General features: G+C 39.3%; 2 protein-coding genes and 1 non-coding gene across 3 annotated transcripts; 2 read left to right on the top strand and 1 right to left on the bottom strand.

The window, feature by feature from the left end:
* Positions 1-1,012: 1,012 nt before the first annotated feature.
* LOC111583847 (U12 minor spliceosomal RNA) lies at positions 1,013-1,166 on the bottom strand. The gene has a single exon (XR_002747485.2). It is a non-coding gene; the product is annotated as a U12 minor spliceosomal RNA (small nuclear RNA).
* Positions 1,167-1,523: 357 nt separating this feature from the next.
* On the top strand, positions 1,524-6,708 carry poldip3 (polymerase (DNA-directed), delta interacting protein 3). The gene is made up of 10 exons (XM_023293087.3): positions 1,524-1,749; positions 2,667-2,767; positions 3,158-3,585; positions 3,708-3,752; positions 3,861-3,938; positions 4,053-4,274; positions 4,707-4,784; positions 4,900-5,029; positions 5,284-5,350; positions 5,570-6,708. Exons 1-10 carry the CDS (start codon positions 1,682-1,684, stop codon positions 5,784-5,786), a joined length of 1,434 nt encoding a protein of 477 aa, XP_023148855.2. The 5' UTR covers positions 1,524-1,681; the 3' UTR covers positions 5,787-6,708.
* Positions 6,709-8,181: 1,473 nt separating this feature from the next.
* rrp7a (ribosomal RNA processing 7 homolog A) lies at positions 8,182-11,229 on the top strand. The gene is made up of 7 exons (XM_023293094.3): positions 8,182-8,276; positions 8,423-8,565; positions 8,667-8,792; positions 9,462-9,585; positions 10,549-10,646; positions 10,726-10,933; positions 11,047-11,229. The coding sequence occupies exons 1-7, from the start codon at positions 8,213-8,215 to the stop codon at positions 11,130-11,132; spliced, it is 849 nt and encodes a 282-aa protein (XP_023148862.2). The 5' UTR covers positions 8,182-8,212; the 3' UTR covers positions 11,133-11,229.
* The last annotated feature ends 1,107 nt before the right edge of the window (positions 11,230-12,336 follow it).

Here is a 12,336-nt window from a genome sequence, read left to right as displayed (position 1 = left end):
CAAAGATTTCCCAAAAATGTTGAAAATGTGGACATCAGAAGTTTCACTGTGAAAATATATATTTTTTTCCACATTTTCAAACTTTAAAACGGGTCAATTTTGACCCAAAGGACAACATGAGGGTTAAAATATTTAGTTTTTTAGTCTGAATTTTCTAAAATGTATGTTCAAATATGCAAGCAGCACATTGTCTGTCTAAATATGTACTTAATTGCATAAATTTCCAGAACAGAACATTTTTTGGTGGGAACAAAAGAAATGTTAAAAATGTTTCTTAAGAACATTCACAAAAAAATCAACCAAAATCCAGCAAATTTTGCTGGATTTTGGTTGATTTTTTTGTGAATGTTCTTAAAGAAAATATTAGAAGTTTTACTGATATGTATGTAATCACTTTAGGTATTTTTAGGATTTTTTTTTGAAGATTTTTACCCATTTTTTGAAAATATTTACAACAATTTTCTTGCCAAATTTGGGGATTTAAGAACAAAAACTTTTAAGCTACATTTTTAAGGAATTATTGGAATTTTCTTCCTGAAGGTTTTGCAAATTTTCATAAATTTGGGGAGTGTTTTTGCTGCTTTTTGGGATTTTTTTCAGACAAGGAAACGATATTTTTTTGGTGCCCTTAAATGAAGACAACAGGAGGGTTAATATAAGTATTCAGGGGAAGTTTCACAGTGATGTCCGTTGTCCATATTTACCTGTAGTGTCTGTCTCCCTTTCAATAGAAAGAAATCCATTAAACTCAAAAACAAATTATGAGTTTTGCACTTTACTGACTATGATATTACATTTGCTTAATACAACACATGATAAAGAGACGATAAACTATGCAGGTTGGTGATTGTGGTATTATTTATTTACGTGCTTCTGTAAGATTTAAATGTTATAATGAAGAAAACCAAACACAAAACTTAGATTTCTGCAACCACAGCCTCTGCTAAGACTGTTTACAATTTATTAGGAGCAGTTCTGTTAATTTGTTTTCTTTTTGACAAAGTTAGGCTTCAGGGAAGGTCCTAGTCCCACGAGGCATCTCGCAAAGTAGGCGAGTCACCTCAGCAGGTAGACCTCTCCCCCTTCAAAAATTCATCTCGTAATGTAAACGAGGACACGGGCGTCACCCCGCGTCGTTATTTTCCTTACTCATCAGTTTAAGGCATAACCAGTCAGCTGCCGAAGACGGAACTACAAAAAATGCCCAGCTACTCTCTATCACGGTGCTACCATTAACACACACGTAGCACTTTGTTCTAGTTTCTAGACGCAGCTGTCAATGTGCGCTGTAATGTCTTATCAGAATTAAATGCTTTCATAGTCTTTCATTTATCATAAACTACATTTCTCGCGCAAAATAAGCATAGTTGTTAAAACAATGTGGCGCAAAGGCTCATGGGTATGCAGGGATGTGCGTTATTTGCGCTCTGACGAGAGCAATCGATCACAGAGTATTTATTAGTAAGGGCGCGTTCTTATTTGATCAGATAATATAGGTGAGTGGAACACTACGACGTGAATCGTTTTTTTAATCTGGAAGGACACCATCGACGAAAACTTAACAATACGCAAAATTCATTGTGAGCCCCCGACAGCCGTTAGAGGTTTTGTCCCGAGCCGGTTTCCATAGTCACTGAAATATTCTGAGGCGCGCACGCGCTGTTGGAAAGTGTGTGAGAAAATGGCAGACGTATCTTTGGATGAAGTTATACGACAGCGCCGTATCAACCTCAAGGCTCCAGCCAAACGGTATGTAAACTTTTACTGCATCGGCGGATATTTGTGTATTTACGACGTAGCAGCACGCTGTAGCATTTCTGAAAGCATTACGAGAACTTGGAGTTGTTGGTAGCTTGTTGCTTATCGTGAGCTAATGTTAGCTACGTGCAGCTAGCAACGATCACATCGCTAATGCACCGCTAAGTAGCTGCCATTAACTGCAGGCCTTTCATTATGAAGCCCTTCTCAGAGAAAATAAGAAAACGCAAGTTAATCGTTTATCCACGACCCATGTGACCGAGCTGGCGGTTAGTGTTTGTGATTAAGCATCAACTGAAAAAAAGATGCAGCGTGGTTGCTTAGCGTTTTGTTTGTAGCTTGACTCGTCCCAATTAGCTGGCTAGTAAGCTAATATTCATGGTGATAGTGAAGAAGGTTATCCCCAGTGATTGAGCAAATTAGGTTGCTGGAAGCACTGGTGCCTTGTCTAAATCAATGTTTAATGCTTCAAATAATGTTCCTCCTCCACTATGTTTCAAAGGAAGGAGGAATCATATTCCTGTTTGCAGAGCTCCTGAGTGCATTTTCTTTAGACAGTCTAAGAAATGATAAAGAAAACGACCTTTCTTACGTTAAGCATCACTAGCAAAATGGTAAATACTTATGTGTATTTCTAGGAATTTTAAAACAGCGTTGCAGCGTTGTCGACACAATCTCATTGCAACAGATCTTTATAGTTTTTAAGTCACTGATATTACTGTGTGCTTAAGTAGAAGGTATCACCATTTATCGAGGGGACTTCCTCTGTCCTGTTATTTATTTAAGCCCCACCTATAGGCAAACCCTGTCAACAGCAAGTTCATTTGCTTGCTACTTAAACACCTGAGAATGTTTTTTGCTTGTTACAGTACTGATGTTGAACTTAAGGAAGCATTCTTCTTTCTTAGGCCCATGTTTGGACGGGGTCAAGGGATGGATGGCAAAAGTTTTGACGCTCGGCAGAAGATCGGGGCTAATGATGTAAGACAGCGACTTGGAGGAGGCACCGGTAAGATATAAGGCATAAGATCATTAATATGCCTAAGCCTTAAGGCCAACTCACGGTTCCTACATGACTGATGCGGACACTGAAAGCAGACACGCATGTGGTTCTATTCATGCTACAGCAGGTTTGCATTGGCCTGTGACGCGGAAGGTCACATTCTGAACACATTTGTTGCTGTGGATGTTTGTGAAAGGCTGTGACCTTGCACTCATATAAAAGACTGGGCTGTAGTAAGTTGTCAGTGTGATGTATCCTAAGGTGTGTCTGGTAAAGTGGACACAGCACCGATGTGGACACACGGATGCATAAAGCGCGAATTGACCTTTATAGTCCTAACTAATCAATGAATGTTCTGTTTTGGGGAGTAAAATTTTGTTTGCTTTCTCACTTCAGGTTTTCAAGTGAAAGATGCCAGAGAAAAGCTGGGTCAGAAGGATGCTCGCTTCAAAATTCGTGGCCGGGGAGGAGCAGGAGCAGTGCAGGATGCTCGTCAGATGATCAACTCACGCAAACAAGGGCAGAATCAGTTCAGCGTGCCTGCACAGATCATTCAAAAGACAGCAGCAGCACACCAACTGCAGAGCCAGACACATGTACCGCAGATACAGATACACACCAACAACAACCTTGCCGGTGTGAACACTAGGCAGTTTGCCCCGAACGTACAAGGACTGAGTGTGAGGGCCACCGTAACACCACAGCTGAGTAGTAACAAAAGAATGATGGATGCTCGTGATAGGCTGAGCCTCAAGAGGAGCATTGGAGGGACACAGATACAAGGAACTGCTGCACCACCTCTAAAAATAACCAAGACCATTCAGGTGAGGGCAAAATGTTTTCCTTTGTTGTAAGAACAGTTACCACATGTATCTTTATGGATTTGTTGATGTGTAAAGCCACATCGACATTGTTATTGTACTTTATTCGTTTCTTCTTTTTACAGCAACGTCCGATCGGGATGTCTGGTGGAATCCGTGCAGCTACACAGGTAGAGGAGTTTTTTTTGTCATATTTAAACATGACAAAAACACTGTGTTGTATTGGCTATTACAGTAAAACATATAACTACTAAAAAGATTGCTGTTTTTTTCCACAGCCAGTCTTAAATGAACTGGATGGGGCCCAAAGTAAACAAATAAAGATCACTACTCCAAACAGTATGCTACAAGCGAGGGTAAGATTGGCTTTTTAAGACTTAGTACAGTGACTCTTAATACAGTTTAGCATGTCTGATCTCTGTTCTCATATTACAGCTAACTCTTCCTTTCTATTTTTATATTTCATGCAGGCCGGTCCAGTGGGCTCCACATTCTCCATGTCAGCCCCCATCACCAAAGTGGTTAAAAATGATGCTTACACTGCCCCACGTCCTCCTGTCCCCGTGGCTCCCACTCGGCCCACCACCAGCATGGCTGCCGCCCGGTCCTCGGCTGCAGCCTTACAGCCAGTCTCTAGGACTCTTCAGCAGAGCACAGCAGAAACCAGCGCAACAGCTCCTTCTCCCCCTCAGGTAGACACTATGGCTTGCATCTGCAGCTTCTTTTATACCTTTGTCACCTTTAGCTTATCTGCAGCTCACAATATGAGTGTAATTTTTCATGATATTGGACAGACCATATCAGTAACCAGATGAATAGGTACCAACGTGCAAATTTAAACAGGTTACCCCTCCATATAAATGACAGAGATGAACCAGAAAAGCACTCAGAGCATAGTCCTCCGCTAAGGCTGTTCATTCCCCCATTGTCAGAAATGCAGCATTTTTTAAATTAGTGTTAAGCAACATGAAATATATATACCTATACTCATTGTGTTTTGGGCCATAAATGGCCAAAATGTTTGACGTGTTAACCTTGAACAACACTTTTGCAGACATTGCTCTATGTCCACCATTTTGTTTGCGTTTTTTTGATTATGTGATGCCGTCTTCCTTCTTTTCTAGCCTGCTTTCAGCCCTTTGGAGGGGACGAAAATAACGGTGAACAACTTGCATCCCCGGGTCACTGAGGAAGACATAGTGGTGAGCAAATCACCATGTTTGCCTGTAGCCTTTCCTTGTGTTTGATATTCAGTGTTGTGCTGCAGCGGCACGATGACTCATCCGGTGTGTGTTTGTACTCCCTATTTGTCCACAGGAGCTGTTCTGTGTGTGCGGTGCCTTAAAGCGAGCACGGCTGGTGAAGGTAGGCGTAGCTGAAGTGGTGTTTGTCCGTAAAGAGGATGCCGTGAGCGCGTACAGAAAGTACAACAACCGCTGTTTGGACGGTGAGTGCCGGTAGCAAGGACACGCACACATCTAATGGCTCTTTGGGCACTGGTTTCTGTTGCTCATGCAGGTCTACGAATACTGTAGCAATTATAAGTTTCTGTTAGAGACAAAACTCCATGTGTTGTTTTTATTGAACTGAAGGATATGTGTAGTCAACATCACTGTGATCGCCACGAACCAGATTGATGATGTTTGTTGTTTTCTGTGTCGTCAGTTTTTCCTTATCTCTTCTTCTTGTCCACCCCCCCAGGCCAACCGATGAAGTGTAACCTTCATATTCAGGGAAATGTCATCACCTCTGATCAGCCCATTTTATTGTAAGTGAGCCCACAAGGCTTCAGACTTCAGACTGTATTTATATGCATGCTTTATTTAGCTTATTTTCAGTCAGCTGCCATTTACCTTGAAGCTGAGGGACTACATCTTATGTCCACCGTTTATTTCTCAGTGACATTAGGATTTGATGAAATCAAGCTTAGTTTCATAGTGTGTCTTAAAGAATTATGACAAACCTTTCGCTTCTTGTTTCCCCACAGGAGACTCAGCGACACTCCAGGTGCAGGCAGCGGCACAAAGAAAGACGGTCTGCCCCCCAACTTGTCGCGCCCCGCCAGCCAGCGAGCTTCGTCTCAGCCCACTCCAGAAGTGGACCCCCAGACCATCCTCAAAGCTCTGTTCAAGTCCACCGCACAGTCCACCTCCACCACCGAGCCCCCCAGCTCGCAGGCCACTGCCTTTCGCATCAAGATATAGGTCACGTCTGATGTCAATATGCCATCTGTTCATATTACTACATTCGGTGTTCACATATAAACCGTGGTTTTCACGTTGACAGCAGGCAGCCCGCATTCTCTCATCAACTGATTTTTACACATTTGATATACATGACTACTGTGGATGTAAAAGTCATAGATAAGCAACATGTTTGTTTTGGTTTTGTGGTATCAGATGTCACCAGTATGTTTCTGAAATGGACCAGGGGAAAGAGGGGTGGGGGGGATTTTTTTTTTAATTTTATTTGATGCCAGTCCATTTGGATGTTTTTGTTTTTTTTTTTTAATTTTTTTTTTCCATAAATTGTCCCAGTTGTCTTCACTCATCCCACCTCCCAAAATGGGACAACAGAGGGGAAAAGATCTGAAAAAAACTAATTGACATTTGAGTGTCATTGTGTTTAATAAGGGATACATAACATTTAAGGCTGAATACCTGCACAGATGTGTTCAGTTATATTGTTAGTACCTCTTTTTGGGTTGCCTTGGTGTGTACAGACCACAGAAAGAAACATAGTAGATGCCACATCTGGCTTGAACCAAGAAGATGTCTTTCTAGCTGAAATAACGAAAAAAAACACATCTGTAAATCAGGGACAGACAGAAACTTTAACACCATAACTCCAGTAAACCAGTTCTCAAGTATTCCTATTGTGTTGTTTTCTTTTGCTTTATCATCTCTGTGGCATCCGGACTCTTGTATGCTCCGTTTGTGACTGGTTTTACTTGGTTGTGTAGTTTTGGAGCAGTATATGTTTAATTCTTTTTAGTATGCATTACCCTCAATACATGTGGAAGGACTGTAAATTACTTTCCGTCGCTCTCTTGGTCTGTTTGTCGAGAGGGAACAAGTGATCAGGTCTTTCTGTGAAATGTCGCCATTAAATATTTAGCTTTGTAAATTTTGTCTGAGACTCCTCTTTGCTGGCCATATGATGAGGACGATGATGGCATGTAAGCTTTCCAAAAACTGCACGAAAACAAGCTCATTTGTGACATAATATTTTTTTACAATTTCCATATCTTTCAGTAAATTACACATTTTCAACTAAAACAGTTTAAATGGCGTATAGCTGACACACTGAAACTTAAACCAAGTGCTTGAAATTCTCATCTAAAAAAGGGACATCTAACATTTAAACATGTAATGACAATTAATTGAACATTGTTGGAATTCTACCCTTCTAAACAGAGAACTGTGTAATAATATATATCTACAGATAAGCCCAATATTATTCATGCCCATGCCAAACTTTGATTATTACACTATAACACTTCTTCACCACTTTGGCTGTATGTTTCAGATCATTGTCTTGTTGGAAGGTCCAATCCTGCCCAAGCTCAAATTTTTCTGCGGATAGCAAGCATTGCTCATCCCTATGTTTGGCTGTTTGAATGCCTCTCTGTTCTTTCTACCAATAAAAACGATATTGCTGTGTCCTAGAAACTCAATTTTCAACACAGTTCATTACAGAACTGACAACCAAAAGCTTTGTCCAGATGATTGGTGTGTCTGTCTTGGAGATCGGTTCAATTTTATTTACATAGTGCAGATTCACAACTTGTGTCATCTCACAGTGGTTTGCATAGTAAGGTACAGAGCTTACAAATTATAAACAGAGAACAGAAAACCCAACAATCTAAAGTTGCTTTTGGATTCCCTATGAGCGATGGTGGGAAAGAACGAAAACAAAAAACAACCTAGAAGTGGGATGGGGTATAAAAACCTCAGACAGAACCAGGCACAGGGAAGGCAGCCATCTGCCTTGACTGGTTGGGTGATGGGGAGTCCTCCTTGTTCAGTGTCCGCTGGGGTGTCTAATTAGGATGTCGGTACAAAAACTGCTCAGATTCATCAGTGCTGTCCTTTGAGATTAGTCACAGTGTTGAACTCCTTTTTTTGGTTTGTTTTTTCATGTTGATGATGATGATTTGCACTGTGGCCACTAGCATTTGAAGCACTTGATTATGGCTTCATCCTTTTCTCCAACTTGTGAGCAGCCAGGTTTCTTTCACTGATGGATCCCAATAACGTGCTCATTGGGTTCTTTGGTTTGAGTCATGACCTGAATAAGCAACTACTGCATCAGCTGTTCTCAGTTTGTTAGAATTTTCTGGAGCATGGTGGAAATTCCAAGGACCATTTGGAAATATATAGAGGCTGCATTTTCTCAACCAAAAAAGTAGCTGTGGACATGGCTTTTTAAGTAAAATACAAAAAGCAACAAAGAAATACTTAAAATTAATCACAAATTTTTCTTCGTATTATTTGTCACTTGTTTGTGTCATTTTCAGCCGGAAGATACCAATGGTGAAATAAAAATTTACTGAAAATCAAAAATAATCTGCTATAATTCCTCGCTCTTCCTGTGACGTTGTACTTCCGGGTTGAAAGCTCACACCAAAATGGCGCCGTCCAAGAAGAAACATGCCAGCAGCCAGCCGTGTATCATTCCTGGAGGTTTTGCGGGTATTTAGAAATTAAATTAGCAACACATTTTTTCAGACTTTCGCTAGCATAGTGGTTTATCCTTCTCTCTTGTTGTGTAAATCGTTTTTTTGGTGCGTGTTCGCACGGTGGCTGCAGACACTGACGTGTTTTTCTGTCCCTCTCAGTGCTTTCCTTACAGTTTAATTCCGACAGCGCTGCACGACACAGTCTGTACGTGAAAGAGCACAAAGTACGAGCTGAGAAAAGTTCCCACAGACCTCTGGACCGGACTTTATTTGTGCTCAACATCCCTCCATACTGCTCAGAGGTGTGTTTCTATCACTATAGCCCGCTCACTGTCGGCTCTGAATGGTGTAAACAGTTCAATAACTGTTGTGGACTGATATTCTTCGCTGTTTTGTGTTTCAGGAAGTTGTCAAAGAATTATTCTCTCAGTTTGGCAACGTTGAGTCAGTGGAGCTAAGAGACCATCCGGGCTCCACTCAGGAATCAGGACCCAAACTGTCCAAGTTCTTCAGACCATCTGGGAAACAGGTGGGCCTGCCTTGATGATCACTTATGTATTCCTTATTTACTCCTGTACACTAACTGTAACTACCTTATTTCTACATTTAACAGTAGGTATTTGCTCCTATGACAAATTGAGGAGTAAAGTTTTACTAGGTTAAAATACAGGACCTCAAGTGGAAACTTAATGTAACAAATACAACTTTTCATTAGAGATTCAAATCTTTAGTTTTTTTGGGGGTTTTTTGGACAGAAATTGTCCAAAATGAAACCAAACTTGAGGCATATATTATATTATGAAGATGAAGTTGGACTGGAATAAAAATTAAGTGGCTTTATATGATTTCTGTAATTTCCAGATTGTTAAACTCAGATTTTAAATGTTAAATCAGCTCCTCACAGCAGCCTAGAGTCCAGATATGATGTTAAAAACCCTCTACAAACCTAATTATGGTTGAATTCTCGCTCACAGTGACTAAAACAGGCCACCCTGGTCACCCTTTGGGCTGTTGTAAAGGACTATATAAACAGACTTCAATTGATTGACTGATCGACTTCGAATTTATCCAGTTAAGAGGTCATTCAGTTTTGAATCATTTGACAGTTAGCTGATATTGCATGGTTGCATGTTCATTTCTGTTGTATATTGTTTAACAGGTTTTTGTTTAACCTCTTATGTCTCTCTGCCTCTTCCAGGGTTTCAATGTCGGCTACGTTGTGTTTAAAAAGTCCTCCAGTTTAACAGCAGTTAAATCACACCCACATGATGTGCCTCTGGTGGTCTGCACAGAGCAGCGTCCAGTTAGAACGGGAGTACAGAGTGAGTGCTTTTATTCATACTAGATTTGATGCTGTCACGTTTTATTCTATGCTTGTTTTGCTTTCTTTGCTTTCACTCTCAATCCTTCTGTGCAAGAATTATTGAAATACTAAGTGAGATTTGTTTTAAAACTTTCTTACTCCCAAACAAGACCGAAATCATGTCCAATTACATTTTTTCACTGTAGAGGACATTGGCCATCAAAGGTTTAAATTGTGCTTCAGCTACACTACAAGTCAATTGGGTAAAAACTTAAATAGATATGACCATAAAACTCACATAGTTTAGAACTTACATTACTTTTCTATGCTTAAATATACATATAAGGTATTATCTAACTTAAAATGTGCAAGTTTGTGAATGATATGAGCAAAACCCCTCTGTAAAAACTTACACAACTTATTACTTACCCATGTCTGTTGTGCAGTGTGCACAATAATTAACAATACATATTTTCATGTATGATATCAGATTATGTCACACTATTAACTAATGTTTTCCACTATGTTGCTATACAAGGCCCTAATGATGCATAATGTTACCAAATTACTATGGATAGAAACCAAAAAGTTTAACTTTCATTGAAGATTTCTTCACTGCAGTTAATTAGAAAATATTTCTGTATCTTTCTTCTTTCTTGTAATGAAAGGTTTTAACACATATTCCAGGAATGACAGTCAAGTTTCCACCACTGTCCACCATTTTGGAGTTATGATAGAATATTTCAGGGTGACAAATATGAATAAAAACAGTCATCATATAGATATATAAAGGTTTGTTAGATTGTGCCCTGCTGGTTTGGAGTAATTGTTGTAAAAAATGTGGTTTTAGTGGACATATAGAATAACTGTCCCCCACGGTGGATGGCATGCATGATCTAATTTAAATATAAACCAGTTAATACAATTTCAGCGTAGGTCGGGATCACTTTCAGTGCATATATTTTGTATTTTCTAATGCCAGAATGGATTCAGCAGTACACTGAGTCTTTTATTCACCCGGACAAACTGCAACAAACCGTCGACTCTTTTATGGAAAACTACGACAAGCATAAAGAAGAGGTGAGAATTCTGCAGCTTTTCCTCCAACATCATACCCCCTCATTAAGTGACTTTAACCTGCGTTTGCTTCCCATCACAGGAGGCAGAGCGTCAGAAGAAGGAGGCCGAGCAGCAGAAAGAAGAAGAGGAGGGCTGGGTGAAAGTCACTAGAGGGAACAAGGGCACCAAGGCCCGTCCTCACAGTGAGGCAGCCAACCAGAGGACTCTACGGAAGGAGATGAGGAAGAAAAAGAGGAAGGAGCTCATGAACTTCTACACCTGGCAGCACAGAAACACACAAAAAGAACGTAAGTTACTGATATTCTAAGATTACTAAACCTATGGAAACACATTAACTTGGAATTCAGCTTGTGAGCACAATATCTTTGTGGTTAATTGTGTTTTTGTTTGTTTTTTCCAGATATTGCTGAACTAAGGAAGAAGTTTGAGGAGGATAAACAGAGAATAGCTCTGCTGAGGGCACAGAGAAAGTTCAGACCTTATTGAGTCAACTAATCAATTTTTTTTGCTCATTTATGGCTTTTGTGTGTTTTTTGTTCCATCATAAACCTGAACATTTGTGTTAATAAAATATTCTGATTTACTTATTTTTATGATGTCATTCAATTAGCAGAACAACACAGGACATTAATGATTAATAAGTTTGTTAATGTTGTGATAGAAACTGACAGGAGGTGACAGAGTACATTACCCTTTAAAGGGCACTCATTGAAATACTTTGAAATTCAAAATTTCAACCCTAGAGTGTTATTGGAGGCAAGGCAGCTGTATTTGTATAGCACATTTCATACACGAGGGCAACTCAGTGTGCTTTACATTAAAAGCACTGGAAACATTCAGACAAGCATAAAAAGCACAATTGAAATGATAAATATAATAAAACAGAAAATAGGAAAATTAGAAATGTATTAATGTATCCTCATTTACGGGCACAAAAAATATTGTTTCCTTGTCTGAAAAAAAATCCAAAAATTCAGCAAAAAAATTCCCCAAATTTCTGAAAATTCCCATAATTGCTGAAAAGTTTCCCTTAAAAGTTTTATTCTTAAAAAAAGGCCCCCAAATTTGGCAAGAAAATTCTTGTAAATGTTTTCAAAAAATGAGTAAAAATCTTCCAAAAAAATCCTAAAAATATCTAAAGTGATTACATATATATCAGTAAACTTCTAATAATTTCTTTAAGAAAATTCACATAAAAAAATTGACCAAAATCCAGCGAAATTCGCTGGATTTTGGTTGATTTTCTATGTGAATGTTCTTGAACATTTTAACATTTCTTTTTTTCCCCACCAAAAATGTTCCAAGATTTCCCAAAAATCTTGAAAATGTGGAAATCATAAGTTTCACTATAAAAATCTATATATTTTTCCACATTTTCAAACTAAAAACAATTTAAAATAAGTTATAATAGGAAAGCAGTGGGAAACAGAAAAGTCTTGAGCTGTGATATAAAAGAAGTGAGAGTTGGAGCAGACCTACAGCTTTCAGAGAGTTTGTTCCAGATATGTGGAGCATAATGAGTAAACGCTGCTTCACCATGTTTAGTTCTAACTCTTGGGACTGAAAGCAGACCAGTACCTGAAGACCTCAGAGGTTGAGATGGTTCATAAAGTGACAGCAGATCAGCTATGTACCACAACCATTCAGTGCTTTATAAACCACCAGCAGGATTTTAGAATCTATTCTCTGG

Source organism: Amphiprion ocellaris, chromosome 19 (genome assembly GCF_022539595.1).
Source record: "Amphiprion ocellaris isolate individual 3 ecotype Okinawa chromosome 19, ASM2253959v1, whole genome shotgun sequence".
Taxonomy (NCBI): Eukaryota; Metazoa; Chordata; class Actinopteri; family Pomacentridae; genus Amphiprion; species Amphiprion ocellaris.
Note: the sequence above shows the minus strand (reverse complement) of the source record. Positions and strands in the feature narration are given on the sequence as shown.

What these genes read in the sequence shown, in the direction of transcription:
- rrp7a (XM_023293094.3), top strand. Translation starts at nt 8,213, where the DNA reads ATGGCGCCGTCCAAGAAGAAACATGCCAGCAGCCAGCCGTGTATCATT. An exon ending in TCCCTCCATACTGCTCAGAG is followed by an intron (nt 8,566 to 8,666) that starts GTGTGTTTCTAT and finishes TTTGTGTTTCAG; the next exon opens with GAAGTTGTCAAAGAATTATT. An exon ending in CAGAAACACACAAAAAGAAC is followed by an intron (nt 10,934 to 11,046) that starts GTAAGTTACTGA and finishes TGTTTTTTCCAG; the next exon opens with ATATTGCTGAACTAAGGAAG.
- poldip3 (XM_023293087.3), top strand. Translation starts at nt 1,682, where the DNA reads ATGGCAGACGTATCTTTGGATGAAGTTATACGACAGCGCCGTATCAAC. An exon ending in CAACAACCGCTGTTTGGACG is followed by an intron (nt 5,030 to 5,283) that starts GTGAGTGCCGGT and finishes CCACCCCCCCAG; the next exon opens with GCCAACCGATGAAGTGTAAC. An exon ending in TCTGATCAGCCCATTTTATT is followed by an intron (nt 5,351 to 5,569) that starts GTAAGTGAGCCC and finishes GTTTCCCCACAG; the next exon opens with GAGACTCAGCGACACTCCAG.